Source organism: Bombus bifarius, unplaced genomic scaffold, assembly GCF_011952205.1.
Source record: "Bombus bifarius isolate JDL3187 unplaced genomic scaffold, Bbif_JDL3187 scf7180000008288, whole genome shotgun sequence".
Lineage (NCBI taxonomy): Eukaryota > Metazoa > Arthropoda > Insecta > Hymenoptera > Apidae > Bombus > Bombus bifarius.
The window spans coordinates 1,020,293-1,044,723 of NW_022884571.1; the positions used below are offsets into that span (position 1 = coordinate 1,020,293).

General features: G+C 51.6%; 1 protein-coding gene across 7 annotated transcripts in view; it reads right to left on the reverse strand.

Annotated features, from left to right (window-relative positions):
- The window catches only part of LOC117212306 (dachshund homolog 2), a 143,866-nt gene that overhangs the window by 16,442 nt on the left and 102,993 nt on the right, over nucleotides 1-24,431 (reverse strand). For all 7 annotated transcript variants that reach the window (XM_033457002.1, XM_033457001.1, XM_033456998.1 and 4 more), the window contains one exon: nucleotides 18,670-18,753. In XM_033457002.1, coding sequence (XP_033312893.1) covers nucleotides 18,670-18,753 — 84 coding nt within the window. The remainder of the gene's footprint in view (nucleotides 1-18,669; nucleotides 18,754-24,431) is intronic.

Consider the following 24,431-nt stretch of genomic DNA (forward strand, 5'->3'; position numbering starts at 1 on the left):
GAACTCGGGGAAACTGTCTCGGCTTCGTTGGTCGGAAAATAAAAGTCGAATAAGAAGAGAAAGAGAAAAGGTAGGATAGAGGATCTACGAAACGGAACGAATCGCGTTAAATATAATGCGAACGAGTGCCGATGGCAAAGGCGGTGGTGGCGATGCAGAGTCCGAAAAACGTTAGCTAGATGGTTATCGTGGTAATCGCGGGCCGAACCGATAAAATAAGATCAGAGCCTTTCTAATGCCGGGTTATTTTTTTAAATGGTTCTCTCGATCGGCCGGTATTCTTCATCCGTGTGCGCCTGCTCGCTCTTTGCCGGACGGCTCTCTCGGGGTGAAACTATTTTGACCTTTTTCGCGCGTAGACCTCGCATCGAACCGGATAATTTGGATTTGCAGTCGCGTAAGCGCCACCCTTGCCCTGCCCGATATTATTACCCCCTATAAACCTCGTATCTCGCAGAGAAGAAACCGGTGTTTCAAACTCGGTACCATCTGGACCTCGATGTAGAAGAATTTCGTTAAATATTCATACGGCGAAGAAAGCGCGCGATGTTTTCTCTACTAAAAGCAGAGCATTGTTCCGCTTTTTTCTGCCGGCAGCTCATAGCGTCCCCCGCGAACGAATCCCCGCTGTTTTTTCGCCTCCCCTATCGATACGCGATCCACGCGTCCACAGATTGCTCGATGACGTTTCATTTTTCCCCGAATATCCAAAACACCGATCAGGGGACTGGCATCGAGTTCCCGCAGCGCACTACAGCGAGAAATGTTTTAGCTTATCGCGTTTAATGCCATCCCTTTGCGTCACGAAGAGTCGAGGAAGCATCCCCTGGGAAACATACGGCAGCTTAATGGTGATTTTTTGTCGTTATACGACCGTTTTCACCTCGTTTTCGTTTGCCACGCGGACCATGCCGGACGTGTCAGCACGTCTTACCCAGGTTGCTCCGTAACGACACGGATTTTCTGATAGATTTCTCCTCGATGGCGACATCGTCGTCACGAAGGCGACAATGAGTATATCTTCCCTTCTCGGTGGAGCGTACCGAGGATAAAGAAACGGAGAAACTTTTCTAACTCCCACGAAAGCGGAACAAGAAAAAAAAAAAAAAAAAAACGACCATCTCCACGCGGCAGTGTACGAATTAAATTCTTAAAGTTCCCTCCCGTACATGTCGCATTCCGCGAGTCCCCGAGACATCTAGAATCGAGTTACCTCTAGGCTGCTTCCGTCTCCGTACCGCTCGGGGGAACCGATATTAATTCCCATAAATTTCCTTTCAAACGTGCATGAATCCTCCCGCCGCCACCCCCAGTCTCGCCCCTTCAAACGCAAAGGACTGTTTGCCTTTTAATCCGAGTATGCAAAGAACGTTATTCTTCTTTTCCGTCGACAAAACGGCATACAGAAGAAAGGGACGGTGGATGGGTGCGGCGGAGTCGAGGCACCAGCAGCTTACGACGAGCTCTTGCAATATTTAACGACGCGATGAAAGCTGGCGAAATCCGAAAGGAACGCACCGTTACGCCTGGCGTCTTTAAAAACGAACTCGTTCGGCCTATCGGAACGGCTGCTTTACTCGCGAAGTGGCGCCTTAAACTGCTTCGGCGAAAGAGCCGAGGAATTGACGGTAATAGTCGGATTGCGAATGCACAAAACGGAGTAGGTTATATTACGATGGTATCTCGAAGCTGCATAACAGACTCCTAAGGATTCGACTGGAAGTTCCCGCGCAATTTGATCGTAATTACGATCTAGTCGAGAGTAGAGTTTGTTTCAGTGGTGCGACCAGAATAAGAGCTGCAGGTCGAGAGACGCCTTAGACAGAGTGGCAGGGATAACCCGTTGGTAACTGGAGGCAAGTGGAACGTCGCGGCGCAGCACGGCGGAGCGGTCACCGCGATCCTCCTCCGATCGAAGACGTTGTTTTTCCGCGCGACAGCGGCTAACCGCGGGGGAGGCTGATTCAGAGCCGTATCGTAGAATGTCGGGACGCACGGCACGCGGAAAACGAGATCCATTCGAGTTGTTCTTTGAGGCGGCACCCGCAAAGGGAATGTTTGCGGCGTTCTCGCCGGCTGGAATGGAAAAAGGAGAAAAGCAGGGAACAGATTGAGTGGCGCGCGCAGAGAAAAGAGAGGGCAAGGAACGACACAGAAGTACCGGAAGGGTGGATGCGTTTCAATCGGAGACCACAGCCGCGGTCGCTTTTCTTTTCCTTTCGTTTCAGTTCCGTTCAAGTGGCTCTTCTCTCCGCCGCAAAACTCTACCGACCGACTCTCGGCCGTGTTTATACAATGTAATGGCTTGTGCCAGCATTGTGCTGGGCGGTCCAGCCACTCACCGTGCACGCCGCCGTTTCGCGATTCCCTTTCGGCATTCGTTTGGCACTTTATCACGCCCCTAGATTGCCGCATTAAACATCCAGCAAAGGGAATTTCGACCCTAGCCGTGTCCCCCGCCGCTCTTCACTAGCGTCACGCGTCCCCTGCGTTTTCATCGAGATTGCCGTCCGAGTTCGCCGCGATTACCTTTTTCTCCGATTCGCTACTTCGTTGCTTTCTCCAAACGAAGAAATTTCCGTCTCTCTCTTTCTCTCTCGACACCTTTGACGTACCCCTCTCCTCTTTCGCTTTAATCAGCCGTCTCTTTTTGAACCAGGTACCTTCATCGCGCTCACGTCGCTCCGTCTCTGGCGTCTTTGTCGATCGATGACGCGTTTAGTAATTCAAGAGGGCAAAAGGGAAAAGGGACGAGAAGTAGGAGACTCTATGGAATTATGGCAGGTGGAAGACAGCCGACCTCCCTGGACGGCGATCGTCGTCTCCAATCTACCAGCAGATATACGGTGTCGCGTTACACGCGTGGCTAACGCTATCGACCGAGAGAAGGCCCGGCTTCGCGTGTACACGCCCGTACTCGCGCTGGAACGGTCGCGTTCCATCGTCCTGGATATAGGATTGCTACATTCAACAGCCGGGCACATTGTTTACGCGTACAGGTTCTACCACTGAAGGACTAATCCGTGTTTCGCGGAGGCCTGCGAGAGGTTTCTCAGATTCCTAGATCCGCGACGTCTTCTCGACTCAACCAAGTCGACCAATCCGATCCTCTGGAAGGGAGCGTAGCTACGGTTCGGAGCAGCGTATTCGTAGAAAGCCGGAGAAAACGTTGACGAAACGATCGGTCACGTAATACGTGCGAAGCACCGCGAACACTCCGAGCCGGATATGACTAGGACCGAACGATTATGCGCGGACTAACGTAATCGTGAACGGTATGGGAACGATCGCCGATGAATAAGTCCGGGCCGCGTTTCTCGAAGGATATCGAGAACAAGGGCTTCTTATGGCGCGCACCTTCGGGGCTTCCTTTCGCAACGAATTCCCTGAAACTTTTTCGAGAAACTTGACCGTCCGCAACCCCCTTTCACCTTCAGTCAGGTATCCGGACTGATTTTTCTGCGATCCATTTTCGATCGAGACTACCTCGCTAGACTTCTCTATATATAAGTTCGTGTAAAATCACCCAAGAGTTATCTTACGTTCCTTAAGTCGTTCTGATTACGTAGGTGCAAGGAAGTTTGGCCTTTTACCGCGAAATTACGAGGAACAAGCTCGCGACGCGTTGCCGTGACGGCGCGGATAGAAGAACGGAGATGCGGTAATTGCGTCAAAGCCAGTCGACGAATTTCAATCACGCCCGGCTCCTCCCTCGTCGTCGGAAAATCATCCAGGCATTATGTATTTGCTCTCGAGTATAACCGGTTCGGTGGGTTCACCCTCGCGAAGTCGCCGCCCGAAGCTTGGCTCGGCTTTCTCTCCGTCTGCCTCTTGTTCTGCCTCGCTCGCTCTCTCGTTGAATTCGCGCGAGCTGTCGCCCCCGTCGCGGTTATTAATATTTGCCGACAATTACCGAACCGGCGACCCCTTTAATTCCGCTTCTCCACGACCAAGACACGTTCGAGAGATCGATTCGGAACGACCTTGTTCCTTCCTCGTTCTTCCACCTCGATGAACCTGCCTTTTTTCTCAACTCTTTCTCATTACGGACACCGTTTCGACACGAGATCGCTGTATTTGCGGCCGCGTCAAGAATGGAAAGAAGGTGCTGGCCATTACTTTATTACGTTGGACAGCCGAGGGGTTGCTCGATCGCGACCGAACGATCCATGGCATCGGGCCACGTATCAATACCGAAAATGCCTACGAGAAACACGCACAGAGGGCAGGGACTCCAGGCGGTTCGACGAAAACCGGTCGCTTTATTCCGTGATATATGTGTGCATTAGTTGGCAGAGCTTCGAGGAAGCGGCAGTTGCTCTTCTAAATCCTTGTTAGACTAACTGCCTGCCGTTTCCTATTCGCGTCCACCAATATCGTTGCACATAGTCTTCTAACGATTATATCGTTCGGCGAATTTCCCAAGCGCTTTGATCGGTCGGAGCAGTTCTTGCCCAACGCGATTCCTCGTATTCGCGAATCTTAGTAAAGCGAGTCGGAGTTTGTGTTTGCAAGGCATCCGTTCGTCTCCCTCTTGTCCGGTTTCTCGAAGAGCTGCTTTGCCCTCGTGGAAACTAGATCCATAGTTTCGAGTCGAAGCTGGCCGTCGGAACGTGCCAGCTTCTACTTTGGGGATTGGAAAACCCATCAACGCCCGCGCAGTGGAGAGGAAAGGGAGAGAAAGATAGTTTGGCGTCAGGCTCGTCCCAACCCTCTCCGACTACCTTTCTCGCTGGACGGTCCAGAGAACCCCTTGGTTCTCTCGCAAAGCTCTGTTAGGATCCCGGAGCCGTGCAGGAGCCCCGGAAGAGACCGTCCGTGAGAGGGGGAGACCGAGTAAGCTCCGCTTACTAAGTACGTTTTGCATCTAAGACGCTCACCGAGTTTAATTACGGGGCTTTGCGGTACCGGCGACACAGACGCGCCGGGACAACGAGGTGTTCTCGCCCGTATGGTCAGCTCCACCTCCAGTTGGATTCTTTGATCGGGAAGACACGAGGAAGCTATCGAGGGAATTTCCATCGAGACGTCTTGTTTCGCGATAAACGCCGTTCGTTGGTCCGGCCAGTAGCTTCTTACCGGGTAAGGGACTGGTAGTCGAAGGAAAATTGAATAATAGAATTCGATGGGTAAGGAGAGGAATTTGTTGAAAGGAAAAGCACGAAGGAATGGCGAAAACGAGGATCCATGGAGCGTGGTCAGGCTTGGCTAGGAGCGAGCGCATAAAAGCCCGTAGAATGACGTTTTACAAAGGGTCTATCAAGCGTGGAGCAATGTTGATGGGCAACAGATAAGCGGAGGGCCGGTGCAATTTCGCTCGGCGTGCAGCGGCGCAGTCAGCGTCGCCGGCGTTACGATTTTTACGACGCTCCCTTTACAACCGACAAAATGTAATTTTCTGCGATATGTGTGCGGACACCGTGGGGGTCGAAGCCACGACGGAAAGCCGGAGGAGACGGAACGACGCGACGCGAGCGGCAGAGTCGAGAATGGCAGGGGGAAGAATCGCGGAAGATGTAGGAGAGAGAAAGAGAGAGAGAGAGAGTGAGAGAGAGAGAGAGAGAGAAGAGACGATGGTCGCGGAAATAGCCGGTCGCTTTGGTCGAAAGGTTCTGCGGCGACCCTCGGTCAAGAGAGCGCGCTCCTTCGCTCGCGAGTATCCCTCGGGAAGGAATCGAAGGTTATTATAACGAAGGAGGATCGTATCGTTCGATTTACCGTAGCTATAAAATTTGAGGAATTTTCAAATACGTTTTCAAATACGACGTTTATAATAGCGGGGCGGGGGCATTCTCGGTCGCGTTCACCTTGGTTGGCAAATAATTTTAAGCGGCTACGCGGGACGTCGTGGCGTCGCGGCGATCGAATTATTGCGAAGGATCCGCGACTCGGTGTCGACCGTAAATTTCGCCGGACAATAAAGAACCGCGCCGGATGGGAATTCTTCGTCCAAAAGGGAGGACCGCCGAAAAAAAAGCAGAGCCAGCGACGAGCGCTTTCTCCTCTTGGTCGACTCGGTGCCGCGACCACCGAACGGGAGACCATCCACGCCATTCATTTTTTCCACATTCGAACACCGTATGACGCCAGTGGAGAGCCGTGTTTCTGCGCGACAACGACCTCGTCTTCGGTGGCGCAAGCCGAAAAAGCCTCGGTTCGTTCGGCAACGGAATTGATTTTTGGAATTTATCGTGGCGAGCTTCCGTTCGCCGCGGCTCGCTTCGCAATCGGCGCGTAAACAAGTCGAGTTTACGACAGGGTTGCACCCGAAAGCACCTTCGACCGGTTAATTGGAAGGCCGGTCTAATCGCGCCGCGGGCCACCGCCACGAAAGAGGCTTTGTTCTTTGTTCCGGGCGAACGCCTTCGCTCTTTCTCTCTCCTTTCCCATCCCTTACCACACTCATTCCATCCTTTCGCGTCAACCTTTCCTCTTTTATACTCTTTGTAGTTTAACTTCCGGTACAAAAGAGTCATCCGCTCGCTTGGCTCTTCGTCGTTCCCGGACCACTGCCTTCTCTTCTCCAAACTCTAGCTGGCCTTCGTGGCTCGAGTGAACGGTAGAAAATATTAACGAAACATTTCCCTTCGGTGTAATCTGATTTTGGAACAGGAAGAAGAACGAGAAAACGCGGGGATTTCGTCGGACTGGTTGAACGAACGATATGTGTATCGGCGAGCCATGTGGCGCACGATTTCGCCGGCAACGCAATGCGGCAGTCGCAGTTGGGCCGAGATAATTAGGTTTGAGTGCACTCTGGCCGCCGCAGTCGGTAACTCAGTTATCAGTGGACACCCCGCGTACAATGGCTATCACAACGGCATCAAACATAACGCATCAATTAACGTGAACAATAACCGAGCCGCGCCAGGGGTGACGGGAAGGGTAGATGGCGCGAGCTCCAACGTTCAGGGCCCTTTCTGCACCTCCGCAGCGACTACGCTCGCAACCGATGGCCGCTCTACTCGCTACCGATCGCCAACCACGTTCGACCCGTGTTCTACACGATCTGTAGAAACTTCTCCGCGCACGGTCTAATCGTTAGCTTTTTTTCCCTAGGAGCCTCCGAGCCTTTCAGCGTTCGACCCGAGGCGTCTGCGAGTCGACCGAAGAACACAGACATTCCGTGCGTTCGTTAGCCGCGCGGGCTGATAACGAATTCGGCGAAGCGACGAAAAAGCAATATCCAGAAGACCGAATGTACGCGTGAATCTGCTCGCGTATGCGTGCCGGTACGCCTCTTCATCCATACATGCATATCCATAAGTGCGTGCTATCGCGAGGGAAAGGGAAACAAAGAGGTAGGGTGAATGTATAGAGGGATCGAGAGAGATAGAGAGGCGGCAAGGGATGAACGTTCGTATGCATCGTGCACGATCAGGGCCCTCTGGCGTATTCAAAGCGCGCAGCGTCGCTCCATCTCGAGGAATGCGGCAATCGATTATCACGGTCCTGCATATCGATACTACCGTCGGACACAGAGCCGCGCGGCGCAGAACCGCGCGCGTCGAGCCGGAGACAGCAGCGAAGAGAGAGAGAGAGAGAGAGAGAGAGAGAGGAAGAGAGAGAGAGAGAGGAGGAGGAGGAGGAGGAGGAGAAAGAGAAAGCATTGGGGGACGCCACACGCTAGACAGGGTGCAAGGGTGTCCGCTTAGCGCCGCTCTCCGCTACCCTGGCCACACACGCACACGCGGCCGACTAATGACATCGGCTCCTCTATAATACTCGTGCCTCGAATATCATCGGCCCGATATTGCCACCGCGAGAGATTAATGTTTCGTCCTAACCCATCCCCTCCTCCCTCCCGCTCTGCATCGCTCTTTGCTGCTCCGTTCTTTTCTGCGTGTATCCCTTTCTCCTGATGGCTGTCGACAGTTCTTTAACGACACTTGCCTATGTTGGGCGCGTGTCCTACTCAGACTTCTCGTAATCATCGCGAACCCTATCGTCAAATCGTTCGCTACGATCGTGATGTTCGTGCAAACGAGTCGAGGGTAATCGAAATCGTAGAGTCGCTCTTTCCTTTTCTATAAAGCAATTCGTTTCGTGCCAAAAGGAAAATGTTGGCATCGACGCGTCTGTCGTCGTCTGATCCGATAAACGTCAAAGCTAGACCCTGCCACTCTGGAAACTTGGAGACGAGTGGAGTTTCGGGGCACGGTGAGATGGTAGTTCGTCCGCGACAAGCGGCTAGAACGATAATGGCGGCTATTAACGAGCCGTATCGGGCGTGAAGACACCTGAGCCCAAAATATCACCGCGATTAATGCAATTACAGCTTACAAGTCCCTTCGGCTCTAAGACCTCCAGTATTACTAATTCATCGAGCGCGTAGATGTGTTTCCGGCGAGGCTTCGGCCTTCGTCCCGCCGCTCGATCGCCTTCCAACCTTCTCTCCCGTATTAGTACTCTCTTCCTTCCCTTCCTGCTTTCCCTCGACCTTCGTCGAGACCGATTTGTGCCGTAGAATGAGAGAACCACGAGATCTCGAGGTTGCGCCGCTCATCGCCGAATAGGTAACGCGCGTATCCAGCAGCCGGAAGCTGGTCGTTCCTTCACAAGGGTGGATGAAGAGGTAGGTTGGCAACGGATTACGGCATTTTCCGAGTCCCTGGCAGAGCGGTATCGGCTTTTGGCGGTTGCGGTTAACGTAATTACGCCGAAGGACCTATGCGGCCCCTCGCGCGAAACCGCGAACGTCTTAGCTCCGCGTCTCGGCCTCCGTCCTCGGCCGCTTTCACCCACCGTCTTCAGCCCCTCGTCGACCTTCCAACGTTCCGCAGAAAACGAGATGCCGGAGCGCCAGTGTCTGCTAATCGGCGGATCTGCACCGCAACGCGTTCCAAATCAACAACGTTTCCCTCGCTCCCATCGTCTTGCATCAAACGCTGATCGAATTTTCCGGATTAAACGCTTCGCCCCTGAGACCTTTTCGAATTGTTCGTTCCAACGCTACGTTCGTACGTAACGCTTTAACTCGCATTCACCGGTCGTTTCACCGAGTAGGAGTCATCGGATACTAAAACGTGTTTTTGCGTTAAACGAATGATCGTCGCGCAATTTGGAGTAATCGCGCGTAGCGCCATTCGATGACTGGAAAAGTTACAGGGCACGGCGATCGAGCAATTACGGGCGAGCGCCATCGCTAACGTGATCGTCATCGTCATCGATGTCCGGACGGTACACCGGACCAGGCCATCACGCTTTATTAGCGCGACGATCGGAACAATCGGTCCAATGATTACAGCCGAAACATAATCGTTAACGCGTACGACCCATTAATGACTATGGACCATTCTCGATGCCAAATTGGTGGCGGCGAATGGGCTCGCGAGAGAGCGGATCGCGCGCACTCCATATACGCCTGCATACGCGCGGTATGCGTGTAACCGCGTAAACGCGGACGCTTCACGCGGTCGATGATGAACGTATTTGCGCCGCCCGTTAATCCCCGTTACGACGAATCAAAATGTAAACGCCAACATGCCCCGCGTTACCGCCTGACGACTCAACCCCGCACTTCCATTTTCTCTCTCTTTCTCCTCCACCGATCTTTCCGCTGGCGTTACGCGCGGGAACTTTTGCGTACTCCGCTGTGAAGGAAACGCGTGTCTTGCCGGGAGCTACTGGCTTTCTCTGTCTCTACCCTCCTCTGCGTTTCTCCCTGTCCCGCCAAATCGCTTCGTTCCTCCATAATTTATGAGATTCTCCGTCTGTCCGTGAGGCCTTTCCTCGCGACGTTATAATTAGAAATATGCTTACGGCCGTAATTCCGGACGAAGCGGAACAGAACGGGTGCAGTGGGTTGGGGTGGTTCGAAAGGAGGGTGAGCACGTTTACTGCCAATAAGGGACGCATGCATAATAGAAAGCCGTAGATGGTAGCCGACCGGCCGACAGAAGGACTTACACGGGAATGCTACTTTACGACGACTCGTATTACGAGGGTTGCGGATTCGTCGTCTTTCATACGAGCGGCCCGCACCGCTACGATATCGAATCCGCATCCTCCGGACCAACCAGAGCTAACAGCCAGCCGTCCTCTTTCCGTTCTCTCCTTCTTTCATATAACAGGAAACGGGGAATTATTTCGTCGCTCGAATCCCAAATTTGCCGCACCACACGCGAAATACCTCGCGATATACGAATTTCTTGCGTACATCGAGGAGGATGGCGCTAACCGGCGACTGTAGCCGGTTGAATATTTTCATCGGAGAGACGAAGGAGATTCGCGAATGCCGCAACATCGACCGCACCGTCGTGCACAAAAATGGTCACGCCGCGGAATTCGGTTTAGCGAACCTCCGCATTGACGTCACGCTGGTTTACCATACACCGCGATACGAATGAGAGAAGCTTGGCAGAGTTAGGGGGAGACGAGCCGTGACCAACGGGGAAGGGAAAGAGACAGAGGTGCTCGGGGTGTCGGGTTTGCCCGGAGTAGGGTGACACCGGCCCTAATAACGGGTTACCAGTTACGTATGGACATTTATTTATTTACGCCTTCCGCGAGAATTTCGCGTGATTCGAGGTTTAAATACAGAGCGGTTAACCGAGGAAAACTCGTTTCTGTTCCAGATTATGTTACGTTTCAGCGAGGGCAGTCGCATCGATCCTGAATCGACTGCAAATACAAATTACGCGCAAAGAGATATAAGAAAATTTGGAATTTTCGAATGGAAAGAATCAGGGATTCTTTTCGCTCTTATCGAACGATCCAGCACGATGGTTTACCTTAAAGGATCGGCAGCTCACGAGGTACAAAGCTGCACGCGTTCCACGACGGTCTGCTCGCGAGGATGGCTATGCTTCGGTACGCGCAGAATTTTCGCAAGCGTCTCTCCGCGCGTAACGGAAACGATCCGAGTTTGCGTTCGCGCGGACTGGCGAAGGAAGAAGAGGGAGAGGAAGAGGAACAGGAAGAGAAAGACGAGGAAGCCGACCACGTATGCACACACGCGCGCGCCGAGCGCTCAAGTAATTCGCGCAATTTCATCTAAATTCCGCAGCAACAAAATTTCTCGCGTCGTCGTCTCTGTGCCTGCACGACTCGTACACAAACCAGCCGAAGGGTTAAGCATGTACGCGTGCTCTCCTAGGTAGAGCGAAACACCAGCCTCCCTAATGGTATTTCTTACGCTCCTTATTTATCACGGGGTAGGCCGACGCGCGAGCGAGCGTACGCGAACATACCCGCTCTCGACGTTATTACGAAATACGATTAGGTCGGTACACCACGGTACTCTCTTTCGTTTCTCGTCTCCACCCTCCTTCCGGTTGCCGAGCCTTCGGCTATTTCGAATATTCGCGCGTTCGAACGATGCCAATGCTCGAAATACCGTTTCGTGCATCGAACGACTCTGTTTCGCGCCTTTCGTTCACCGCGATAATGGCCGGTCTTTTTACGTTACGGCCTCTCCAACTGGCATCTCAACGAAACTGTCTTTTTAGAACACTCAGCAGATACAAAGTTTCGCGCGATTGCTTAAACGTTACACGCGAACTCTCTACTCGAGAATTCGTTCTCCTCCTCTTTTTTTTTCACGCGGTTTTTAGAATACACGATCGCGTCAGCGTGTTCTTTGAGCAAGCAACGTTTACGATAATCGTGCGAATTTCTCCGGTAATAAATCGTGGAAAGACGTGCTTACGCTCCGCCCTGACAGCAAGATGTAACTAGACAGCGGAGCAGAACCACCGCCTATTTCCCGGTGGAATCGCTCGTGCCTGCTCGGCTGCGTAAATAAGCTGTCGCGTTTTATTTCTTTCCTCTCCCTTTCTCTCGCCGTCTCGTGGAATATTCCACCCGCTTGCCGAGAATATTGCGAGCAACCGGTTGCACGCTTGGCCAGGTAGCCGAGAAATTCACCCCTCTGGCTATGCCGGGCTTTCATCGACGCTAACTTTTCTTCGAGCCGCGTGTCCGTATTTAATCCTCCGCTATTGTCCTCGACTCTCGTTCCTTCTCTTTTCGCGACTCACCCGCCGCCAAAGTGCTATCGCATAATGGCGATTACGCAATTTCCTCTTGTCCGCTGATTCGTGGATCAATCTCCTCGTACCGATTATTCTTTCCCCGTACTTCTCCGAGATTTCGAATTTAATACTTGGGAGGAATCGATCTTTTCGCGGCCGTATCTCGCGAATCTCTGCTGGTTCCTCGGCTGAAAGCGGCCACTTGCGTTAAGGTAACAGCCGATCTATTTTTACGTAAGGGGTTGGCCGGCATGGACGCGGCGCGTATCGGCGCGTACGACGCGTAAACGCCGCAGCCCGAGGCGTTTATCAGCGCATTAACAATTATATTACGGAAGCTCACTGTTACGCGCGAGCGAATTCATACGCGTGCCTTCGGGGCTCCGTGGGGTGAAAGCAACCGTCGAGGGAAAAAATACTCCGGTAAAGGAGATCCGGAGAGCAGTGGCCAGCAAGTTGAGCTGGTCCATTGGGATCTACGATCTGTAGAAGCTCTGGGCGATTCTATTTACTTGGAATCTACGAACGATTCTCGTGACAAAGTTGCCGCGTTTGTGTCGAGAGACTCCGTGGCATCGATCGTTCGCGGAAAATGTCGCCGCCGAAAGGAAACGAGTCTGGGACCTATTTGAAGAGGAGAAGGGGCTGGTGGTTTTCTCTGGCCCTTCGGTCAGCTTTGTTCTCGCGCTTGGTAGAAAGGGTTGAAGGAGCGAGCGTAGACCCTCGACAGCTTCGGTTACCCTTTGGTCGCGTCGTAACAGTGGCTGTGATTTAATTTTTTCTCGCTGTCCGACAGAGAAAGCGACCGGGAGGGGAGGGGTAGGCAGAGTGTCATATTCACGACACGGGCCGATGGATGGCGCAAAAGCAAGAGAGACAGCTGGCCCTCGGCCATTGAAGGGCCACACCGGCAGAGCGAAATCAAGCGGGGGTTCGTGCCGGTGCCAGCCGGAGAGCCAGAGAAACGGACAGGGACGAAGCGAGAAGGACAAAGGGTGCGACGAAGGCGGAGAGGAAGAGAGAGAGAGAGAGAGTGAGAACGGGGACGAGGACGAGTAGTCTCGGCGAGACTTAATTAAACAGCGGGCAAAGCCAGGTTAGTTCACAAAGTGACCGCGGCACCTACCCCCTTGTAGCCACCAGCATCGGCTCTTCGCCGATATAGCTACCTTCTGGGGATATACTAGCCCACGTATCGGCTTCCAACGGCGAACGACCGCCGCCGCCAACGTCCACGTCGCTTTACCTCCGATCGACCCATCGAACCAGGTTTTATCGCGCGTACCCCGACTTTTCCAAGATTTTTAATCCCCTTTCTATCGACTCTTTCCCTTCCGAGCACACGATATTCTTGGCACTATCCAGCTCCGCTCCAAAGAACGTTCGAATCTCAGCCCCGCGACGGCGACTTTGCTCTGCTCTACTCTCGGCTCTTTTCCCCGAAGCACAAAGCAGAGACCGGCAAAAAATTCGCGGAAAAATCGAAGCCGTGCACGGTGCCCTGGTACGGGGACGGTCCAGAGGCCAAAAAGGGCTGCTGTTCGGTGGCGACACCTTTGTCGTGGCGCTCTCGCATCCCCGCCACGAAGGGGAAAGAAGAGTTTATTTTCGCGGGGCGGTGGCGAAAGCGTGACAGAGTAGTCGCCGGTGTCAGCGTCGCCAACCGACGTTCTTTTTATCTCAAAGCCGTATCCCTTTTGCGCCTCTTCTGTATTCCTCAATTTCCAATGAGTCGGAATACGACATGAAACGCTAAACTGCCACAAAGGGGGTAAGCCGCTCTCACCGGTCGAACCCTTTGCCCGATCTGCTCTCTCCTCGCAGCGCTGATCGAGGTGGAACCTCGTCCCCCTCGCTCTACCTCTCTTCCCGCCCTTTCTCCCGTTCGATTCTTTGTCACACCGCATTAGATTCGCTTCTGTTCCTGTCATTATTCGGAACGAATTCGCCAGCCATTACTGGGCGAAGACTCGCGGAGATCGTTAAGTCGATGACGGTCTCCTTCCTTCGCGTCGATCGTTCTAGTCGACGATTTTCCTCGGCCGTGATGAGTCATCGACAAAGTTGGTACCAGAGAAGAAGGAGGAATCCGGACTCGATCTCGACGGTTCGTTCGAACGAACTAGTTCGTCTCGAGTAAAAACTTCCAAATTCGTGTGCTCGTGTAAACCGTTTGCATAGCCGATCTTCTTTTTACTTATGTTTAAATTAGACCGAGTTGTTGTATATACGTTCTCTAAACCGACATGGTGACGTAACCCTATATTAACACATGTCTTTCGTTTACTTCCAACACGCATCCGATTTCCATCATAAACCGTAGAAACGCTAACTACGCGACTACGAATATTTCCGGGCAGAAGATATTCGCCCCATCGTCTCTGTCATAGCGAGTCTCCTAATGTTTGTCCACCGCGGTGACTTTGTTCTGGCGCAACGATCACGCCGGGTTTCCGGTTGCGGGATTCAATGAATCAGAATGGTCGAGCAAAGGATTCGTAGGCCAGGCGAAGCCAGAGGAAGGGTGGTAATCGACACGTTTCCACGCAGTAGCATCGTCGTCGAGGAGCAGAAGGACGTCGACTGCGTGGATGGTCAGACGGAGACACAAGGGAGGACAACGTTGTTGCACGCATTCCCCCGTCCACCGGTTGCCTCGAGAGCAGTAACAATGCCGGGGAGGGTTCCGGCGTTCGGTGTGTGTAAACGTTCACTTCAAAGCAAATCAGCTATCGTTACGCACGGGAGCACCGACGTCATCGATGTCCATACCCGTTGCCGGTGTTGTTGTTGTTGTTGTTATTGTCCTCCTCGTCGTCATCGACGTCGTTGTCGTGGTTGCAAGCTCTTTTGAGAATTAGCTCTTCGAAGCTCGTTCGAAGATGACACAGCAGCGGGTTGCTTTGCGTCGCGACAGATACTTGGGTGGATATGTTAGTCACGGACTATTGATCCAGGGGATGAATCTAATACGAGTAATTATAGGATGCCGGTGTATCGTTGACGAGCATCGCGTCAGAAATCTTTGAGGGGATCGTCAACCGTGAACGTGCAACTAATGAACGGTTATCATTCCTCCGTCGATCCGAGCTATTCGATTTAGGCTTATTTCAGCTTCAACTTTGACATATACCAACGGGACTTGTTCGAGTTTGAATCGCCGCAGCGTCGTTCGAGTTTTAAAATCCGTATTACCCGCGATGGTAAATATATAGCTGCGTAAACTCGAGGATAGCGTGACGCTGGTCGAACTGGGGTTGAAACGCGGCAAAGTCCCTTGGGTCCCAATTACACCGACACCCGATCCAGGCATTACAGGCGGGCTAATTCAAGGGACGAGGAGTGTCGCGCGTATAAATCTCGTCCGGTTGATTGTACAGTTTCAATTCTGTTTGTCGCCACCGTGCCGTGTCGAAACGAGGCGTCGTTGCATCGGGGTAGCTGCGAAACGATTATTCTCTTTCACCCGGTTGTCATTCCTCTTCCCGTCGATCATCTTTTTTTTTTCTTTTGGTTCTTTTCCTTTCGCTGTCTCGGGGAAGAACGACGATGGTGTACGAACGATGCGAGAGACTCGCGCTAAACGAACGAAACCGAAAGGACGCGGAAGAGGAAGAAGAGCGCAGGCCGCGCGAAAGGGCTGTTTCTCTTCGGCGACAAAAGGTTCGGTTAATTACAGGAAGGCCGCAAGTTCTCGTAAAGCCGTGGCAAAGGCAGCTGTCGGCTCCCAAGGCGACCCACGGGTTTACGGAGGTTTACGCGCGTCGAGGGCTTTTTGCTCCGGAGAAAACGCGCGTAGGTCGTCGTTCTGTTGGTTGACGCGTGACGTCGGCCAGAATTTCCGGCCGCGGATCCAATCCAGAACAGCGTCGCTCTTGTTCCGCGTTCTATTTGTTATCCTAGCCGCCGTCCACCAATCGCAGCCTTTGGCTCGATCTTGCTCTTCTATTCCCTCGATGACGGCGTAGCATCGTCGTCGTGGTCGTCGAAAAACCGCGAGCGCGATTAACGACTTTTGAAATCCGGTTCACGTAAATTCTGAAGACAACGTGGGAAACGTTGTTCGCGTTCCTTCCGCGGGAAAAAAACCTCCTTTTCCTCGTGCACACGCGGCGTGGACAAACAAACGTCGCTTTTTCAACCTTTTCCAAACAAAGCGTGCGTTTCGAAGAGAACTCGAACGAGGAAGTAACCACGTAAAGATTCTTTCTCGTTTGTAGGGAAGACGTGGCAGCGGCGGATTGTTCGGTGTATCGGCCCGTGCAAAGGTCATCTCATTGTTCGACGAGAGCAACGCGTGTCCCATTACAAATCCCTCGACCGGCGCGGAAGAACAACGAGAAGGTACCGTCTCCTTGCAACCCCTGCTAAGATAATACGGCCTGTCGGTCCGCGGGGGGTCGGAGATTTCAACCTTTACCGAAATGCCAAGCGGGGCTTTAAACGGGCTAATAACGCCGCGCCCCCTTCCATCCCCTGTCTACCCTCCGATTCCCTCCTTATTGCGCAAATTGCCTTTGCAGGCACGAATAACGCGATACGCCATCAAATTGATAAAGACATCAGGCTTGCCACCGACTTCCGGGTAACGTGACGAACCAACCTATCCGTGACGTGGAGAAACGTGAGTATCTTTCCTTCGGAGAAGCAAGCCAATGTCAATGTTTCTTCTGTTTCGTTGGTCGTCGATACGGGATCGTTTGTATGATTATACTCCCTATGAAGGGTAATAGGCTGGGGTATTATAGGAAGAAAGCAGTTCGCGATGCTTTTCATTTGCGCGCCGGTCATTAGCCGAATGAAAGACGATGGTCTTAGCGAACGGTTGCGTCAATATTCTCCGATGATCGATCATCCGACCGGAACCACAGGAGGCCTCGCGCAAATTAAGTATCGTCTTACGCTGGCCGCCGCCTTTAAGAATTCTCGAAAATACGAGAGAGGCGAACGAAAGTGGCGAACGGACGAGAAACACGGAATTCGTAGCAGCATCGATCATCGCGTCGATGGGTGAGAGGAACCAAAGGAGGGAGACGAGAGAGGAGCAGAGAGGCGAAAGCAAAAGTTTTGCACAGAAAGATAAAGGTTTCTATACTGGTTTGGGGAGGGGGGGGGGACGGTGGACTATTTCCTATATTTGCGATATCATAGAACTTGCTTGACATTATGGGTGGCGTCGGGGTTGAGCCAAGGGATAGATGGGCTATTCCGTGAGACCGGCTGTCATATTCATGTATTGACACTGAGCTGGTTGACTAATGGACTGCTGTTGTCAGAGGCTCGTGTTACCGCGAGGGCCCGGCCCCTGCAACTCGTTTTTCCTGCGAATCGACCGAAACGCGTCCACGGCTATACCACGACGACGACGTCGACGTCGGCGTCGACGGCCGCCTCTGATGCCAGCCGAATCGACGTACCAAAAGAAACGAAAGGGAAAAAATAAAATATCGGCTCGATCGAGCGAGTGGATGATCGACGCGAACGAAAACGCGCGCGCCGCTTCTCCCTGCCCCCGGAGAGCCACTCTTTTTGGTACGAAGCGCAATATAGCGATCGTGCGCGCGTCCGCCCCGAAGCACGCGGATATTCCTGTCGGTCTTCTCGACTTTTACATATTTATCGCGTCTCGCATTGTGCTCGCGTCAGCCGGGACGCCGACATCTTTTGCCAGGAAAATCCGCGATATTGAATTTACCTGCCACCCTTCTGCCGCTAACGTTCCACCATCTCCCTCTTTCCTTCGTCCAGCAGCGAATCGATTCGCTGGCATCGAAACGCTTTCACTCGTGAACGATGCTTTCCTGCAGTCTCGTTACGTGTGTCTTACTTCTCAAATAGACGATCGAGTCACGCGGCCGACGTTTGCAAGCAAAAAGAATTTGTCGAGTGATTCATCGACCACGCGGCGACTCGCGACTCAGTCGCTCCACGTAACAGAAGTCTCGAATCTCTCGGGCGAGATCTCGATCCGGCAGGCGCGACACAATGCACAGATCGCTCCTGGTGCTCGCTTTTTCCACGCGAGCCGAAGAAAGGAGAGAGGAAGAAGGCACGGACGGACAAAGGGGAGAGTGGGTGTCGGTGCAGGATCGAGTAGGTGGTCAAAGAGAAGCGGAGCCCGTAAACGCGAGACGACTATTCTATTACCGACTGACATTCGATACAAACTTGGTCGAGCGATCACGGCCTTTGCCGCGGTCCTTCCACGTTTCCTTCCTTCCTACCTCCGACCCTGTTTCCACCCTTCGTTCCATTAAAGTCGCGAAACAGCCGGGACGAAGGCTGGTCCGAAGGAGGAGAAGCACGGCCAAGAGTAGTCGTGAGTCTGCAGCAGGCTGGAGCGAGAGTCCTTCGAGACTGGAATAATAGGATACGCTGGGACCTACGAGCGTAGCGAACGCTTTATAGCGGCGTGTCTCTGCGTGGCTGCTTTGATTTATCGCGGAGTTAAACGGCTCGACGCGGGAACGCCCTCTGAAACCTCCTCTTCTCGCGGATGATCGTACGTCGCGGGCGTACTATGCACGAAAAGCTCGTTTACGTGGCCGCTAGATTCGTCGTAAAGAGTATCCGTTTAGTCAGGGACAGGCATCCGTAGACGCGGTCGATGGAATTTTGCGTGACGATATGGCCAGTAAACTGACACGATGTCTAGTCATCGTTCGAAGCAAACGTTAGGAGATTGGATACTCACCTCGAACCTTTTGCTCGTCCTGGAGCTGTCGCTCGAGGCTGTCTTTAACCTCCCTTTCTCGAAGAACGTCCATCTTCAGTTCGGCTGTAATCAGAAAAAGAGAAAATATTTCATTTCGGTCGTCGTTCGACTTTCGGGATCGAAATGATCTTGTATTTGGAATTATTCTGGAAGTTAAAGATCGAGTCGAGTTATTCGCCGACGACCTTCTTCGTCGTTGCTTTAGCCAAAAGATAGCGCGGCAGAATATCGTACGGTCTGGCGGGTTCGTGATTAAATCCAACAGACGACGACCGGACCAGAGCTCGCGTAGTTACCTTTAATAGAATTACATCGAGACGCTCGACGATACCGACCGCGTTCATCCTAGCTTGTCTCTAAGACGTTCGCCCTTTCTCCGTCTTTGCGAACAACCCCCGTCACCCTTGGGACTCGCCACGCTAAATTAGCCATTTCGAATCTCGGCAAGAGGGTGGTAGGATCGTCGTCGTACGGAAATTCGCATTTCTGACTGCGAGCCCCCTTGATTCTTGATTCGGTTTACGAAACGCTGCGAAGTGGTTGAAGAAACGTGCCTGACGTTGGATTATCGACATTCTGGAAGCGAGTAGATCGGGCTCGAAGCCCCTGGGAGAGCGAGTCAGGTATCGATGAAAAGGAAAGAAGTCGGTTTTTAGCCGGTGAAACGTTCCCAGGGTCTAAATCAAGCGGGCTAATTCGGTTTAACGGAAGAAAAGAAAGCAGGAGAGGGGAAAAAACGAGCCACCCTCTTTCTGGTTGTCTGCTTCTCGAATTACGTTGGTAGCCAATGAGCCGCGCAGTTCGTAACGCGTCTCGCGGCTCATCGACCGATAAGCCGCTCGTTAGATCACTACCAATTTGCGGACATTTCGCAGGGTCGTTTTTCTCGCGATTCTTCGAACGCAATAAAACCTGCTCGATATGGTAACGACTGGGTGAAACGACCTAATCCGCTCGGGGGAAGCTAATCTACGTTCCATCCCTCGTGAAATATACCCGATTATTCCAACTTCAATATCGTTGTAATTCCTCTTCTCCTTTGTACCGTCCTATACGAAGCGAAGCGAATACCGGAAAAGATATCGCGTTGGAATATGTAACATATAAATACTGTAAGGAGGATTTTGTTGGAAACATAACTTGCGAAAAGCGAATCGGTCCGGCAACGGCATCGAAAAGGGCAGAATCGCGCGATATCCGCGGAGATGCACGGGGGCAGGGTGACGAGCCACGCGGAGAATCAAGCCGGTAGATTAGGTAGGGGCGCGCGTCTCAGCAGTCTGCCGGCAATTTGAGAGCGTTTGCGAGGTCCATTAACGGCGGTAACTCTTCACGACCGGCCGCCACGAAGATTCAATTTGAATGCTAACCAGAATAGGAAGTTCGCGCCGGAGCCCCGCCGCTATGTGTATACGTTACGCGGCTGCCCCTTCCTGCCGTGCTCCCGCCTGTCCACCACCCCTCGCCCCACCCCTTTCCACCCTGTTATTGCCAATTTCGGCGCGTTTCTGCAGCCCACTTTGCGATCGTTTAGATTATCATCTCTCCCGGTTTCTCTTTCTCTCGTCCCGACGTTAGGGTCTCGTTCGACTCTCTTCTCTTTCCTCCCCCCCCCTTACACCCCCGAACCTCTATGCTCCTCTCTGCCTCGTCTACCTTTTCCTCAGTACCTAACGTTTCCGGAGATAATTGAACTTTATTAGAGATCGTAGCTGATGCGAACGTCAACCCTGCCGCCTCGGCCCGATTCGAATCGACTCGGTTTAACGATCACCCTGTTTCTACTCTCGTTGCCTCTCTGCCCCTTTCACCATCCCTTTTTAAGTATAACTTTTCGATCCTATGTATATGTCGGGTTATCATTAGGATTTAAGGCGCGTAATGATTCTTCGTTTGAATTAGCCATTGTTTTACGAAACAGAGAATATATTTACGCGAATAAACAAGATTTTACAAAATATTATGAATAATGAGTTTAATAAATGATAAGATTAACAAACGATAAGTTTAACTAATAATTAGATTAAAGAATAATAAGTTTAACGAACAATAAGAGGAACGAATAATATGTCTTACGAATAATAAATTTAACGAATAATGAGATTAACGATTGATAGGTTTTACGAATAATGAATTTAATTAACGCTATTAACAATGTTCCGGGGTTCAAACGAATCCACGGTCAACGGGATAACTCTTTACTATGCGTAGAATAATTTTAAACGCAAAAATACGATTGCTGAGACACTCGGTAAATTGCTCGATGTATCACTTTCCAAGGCGATCACACGAATGATTATCTGATGAAAATCTTTTTCGCTATACGACTGCATTTGTTTGTTATATGCTCGCTGGAGGCATCGAGAAGGTTCCAATCGTTGTTGCTAGGCAATTTCTGTCAAAAGTTTGTTGTATACTCTTTGGAAACATCGAGAAAGATCCAAACGCCGTTGCTAGGCAGTTTCTGTCTGGAGATTGATTCCTAATACAACGTGTGTCCCATTATATCGACATCTCTAAAGTACAATTCTATGTGATTTCTAGGGAGAACAATACAACCGACCCACACCTTCGTCAGGCAAAACGTTTATCCCGTGACCGTGGCTACGTTCGGCGACCAGTTGTCACCTCGAACCCACTTTCGCTTTCACAAATATCAAACAATTACAAATGACAATTGCTTAATTACAGTTATGATAAAATCTAGGCTAAAGCATTAGAAGGCTTCCTCAAAATTGCAAAGGGAAGGCTCCGGTTTTCCTTTCATCTCCGACATATATATATGTATACATTTTAGAGAGAATCGCGATCAAGTCGGAAGTCAGGAAAATCAATTCCTCGAAGGCGGCGCGGAGGGTACGCGGCATGGGGTTCGAGCTTATTGAAATTCGACCGCGAACTCGTGGCCATTAAAATTTCAGGGATTAACGTTGGCCGCGATGAACAACTGCCACGTAAGAAAAGTCGCCCTTTGCAAGAGGGGTGCGCTTCTCAGTCGTCGTTCCCGCGTCAATTAGACGTTCCCTAATCGCGAGTCGTTCCATAAACTGTGAATTACGCGCTGCTTGTTACTCGAACGGACGAATGCGGTCTTGCTTGCCTTCGTCGTACCTCGCCGATCGAAACTCTGCCTTCGCCAAACCGTTCACCTTCTCTCCTTCCATATCGGTTTTCCTTCTCGCTATCTGCGATCGTTCAGGGTGTCTCGAAGAGGCTCGAATGAGTTTCGTTATCGTGGATCGTTTCAGATTCGAGTCGGCGATGTTTCGAGCCGCGAGTCGGCGCAGCTGTCGCGCGACTCGCCTCGTTAAGACCCGGACGAATCGTCGGAGGGGCGAGTATCACCGCGGACTATCGCTTCGCGAAATCGAGTTTAGACGAAGGATCATCGGCGATAATAATATTCACGGTAGCTCGAGCACTCTGGCTCGGCAACAATAACGGTGCAACGGAACGTGCATGCCACTGTTCCCGGAGCGATTCATGGTTATTGATTAGTATATGGTTGGCGGGAAGACGGGAGGCGGCGGTGGCGGTGGCGGTGGTGGTGTAGCGTTCACATCCCCCGAGGGCTTGTACGACGACGTGTACGCACGGTATAGCTTCTGCACGACGCTAAGATATTCGCAGGGCCTCAGGCCACCCTCAGAAACAACAATGTCAACTTAGCCGTGCGCCGTGCCCTGCAATCGTTTGAATAGTATAATGTAGCTTTCGTGTTACGCCCTGCCGCCCTCCGACACGCGTCCATCGATATATCGCCGCCTTCGACCTACGCCTACGCCCACGCAACGTACTTGATCGTCTCGCGGATTCGCCTAACCGCCGCTCATCTTCGTCTTCTTCTGCTATCACCAGTGCGAGATTGACAGGCGTTTACGAATTTCATTTCGACGGATCACGGACCTGATGATAATAAGCCGCCGTTGGGAATCGTAGATTAAACCTGTAGATTGTTTTGCTAATTTGCAAATCCGAGGATCGGAAGCTCGACTCTGGTATTCTCTTATTCCCTTTCTGCCCAATTTTCCGAAAACTCCGCGAACGCGTTCTTGTTCTTTCTTCGGAGAAGATATCTTTCTCGATTATTACACGGAGAAATCGGATTTTCGTCGTTTCCGAATTTCACAAATTTCTTAACTCGAATGTCGATTAATCCCGCGATTTGCTTTATTTGCACGCGCAATGGTCTCCCCTCCTGGAAAGAAGGCCCTGCCGAAACACCGATATTATTGTTTCCACCCTTGCATATTATAAACGCGTAACGATCGTTCTGCCGTATATATTCGCAAGTTTGTCCTTTCCCGCGGGCATAACGTCTCCGCGCGGCACTTCAATTGTCTGTGACGTTCACGAGCGGAAACACGTTCTTCCCCGAGACTCCCACCGCGACGATGAAGTTAAAAAGTTACCCCGTTATTATCGAATCGCGGAACCACGATCCTCGGATCGATCAAGATAGAATAGGAGGGTAACGCGAGGCGTTTCGCGACTTTGCTAGATCGTAAGACGACGAGAGGCCAATAGTTATCCTGCACGGATTACGATCCTCGGCTAAGGGCTACAAGGGTTTCCCTCCTACAGGATTTAAGACGGACTTAGGCCTTGTTCCGGCCGCTGACCACTTTGCCTCCCATTAACCATTAACGGATCTAACGAAAATAGGATTAAATCGCAGCTAGTCGTGCTCGCGCACTAAAACTACTGCCGTTTGCGCCGGGAGTCGGGTTTCTTCGCCGAAAAGCCGTGTTCAACGGATTATCCAACTTCTTCTCCATCGTTGATCGGCGCTCTCGACATTCTCAAATTCCGACAATCTTTTCTTTTTTACGTTTGTAATCTATTCGAACTTCGAAAATGTTCTACAAAGATTCGCCAAATATCCAACTTGTAACTGCTGCTACGTGGTAGCAGGATCATCTAGTTACAGTGGAAGCGTGTTTCGACAAACTCGATACGTCAAGGCAATCAAATACGTATCTCTAGATTCTTATATGCATTTCGATCTTCGGATGTTCCGTTAAAACGCCACTTCGTGCGAATACGTATCCATTCTAGCCGTAACTTAAGTGAAGGAATAACAACGGGAGTAACGCGTAATTGTATCGGCGAGTTTACAGATGTGACAGTATTCGTGGCGCCATAGGTACAGTTTGCGCGATCGATCGAAATGACTTATCTTCCAGTCATAGCAAATATTGTTGCATGTGTTCTTCCCGATGCTTTCCCATTCCAAGGCAACTCCCCTTTCTGTTGGTATAATTATGGTATCAAACATTCGCGAGCATCGTCGTTTTAGAGTACACAATGACCCACGTAAACATACGATCGTGTTCCTATTATCGATCCGAAGCAAAAGCGAACTCTCCTCGTTTCCTTAACTAATACTTTTCGCGCCAACAACGAGCCAGTCAATTCCGAAGGAATCTCTAATCTAGCCACGTTCCCTGTCCTTTTCTCAGCCTGATAACCACCAAGACAATCGAACGAGGATACCAGGGCAGAAGGAACGCGGTCCTAAGTCGCGGTCGATCGTAGGTGAATAGTTTCGATATCTTGGTCGGCAATCGAGGACGCGGGACTACGGTGGCCGTGTTCGTCGCACGAACTCGGCCGGAGATACGGCGAAGAGCGTTTTCGCGTTTCAAGATAATCCTTCCTTCCTTCGGGAACAGACTCTCCGGTATATCTTGCCGAGTTATTGCACAGCCGTCGCTTAGAAACCGCCGCTGCTACGATAT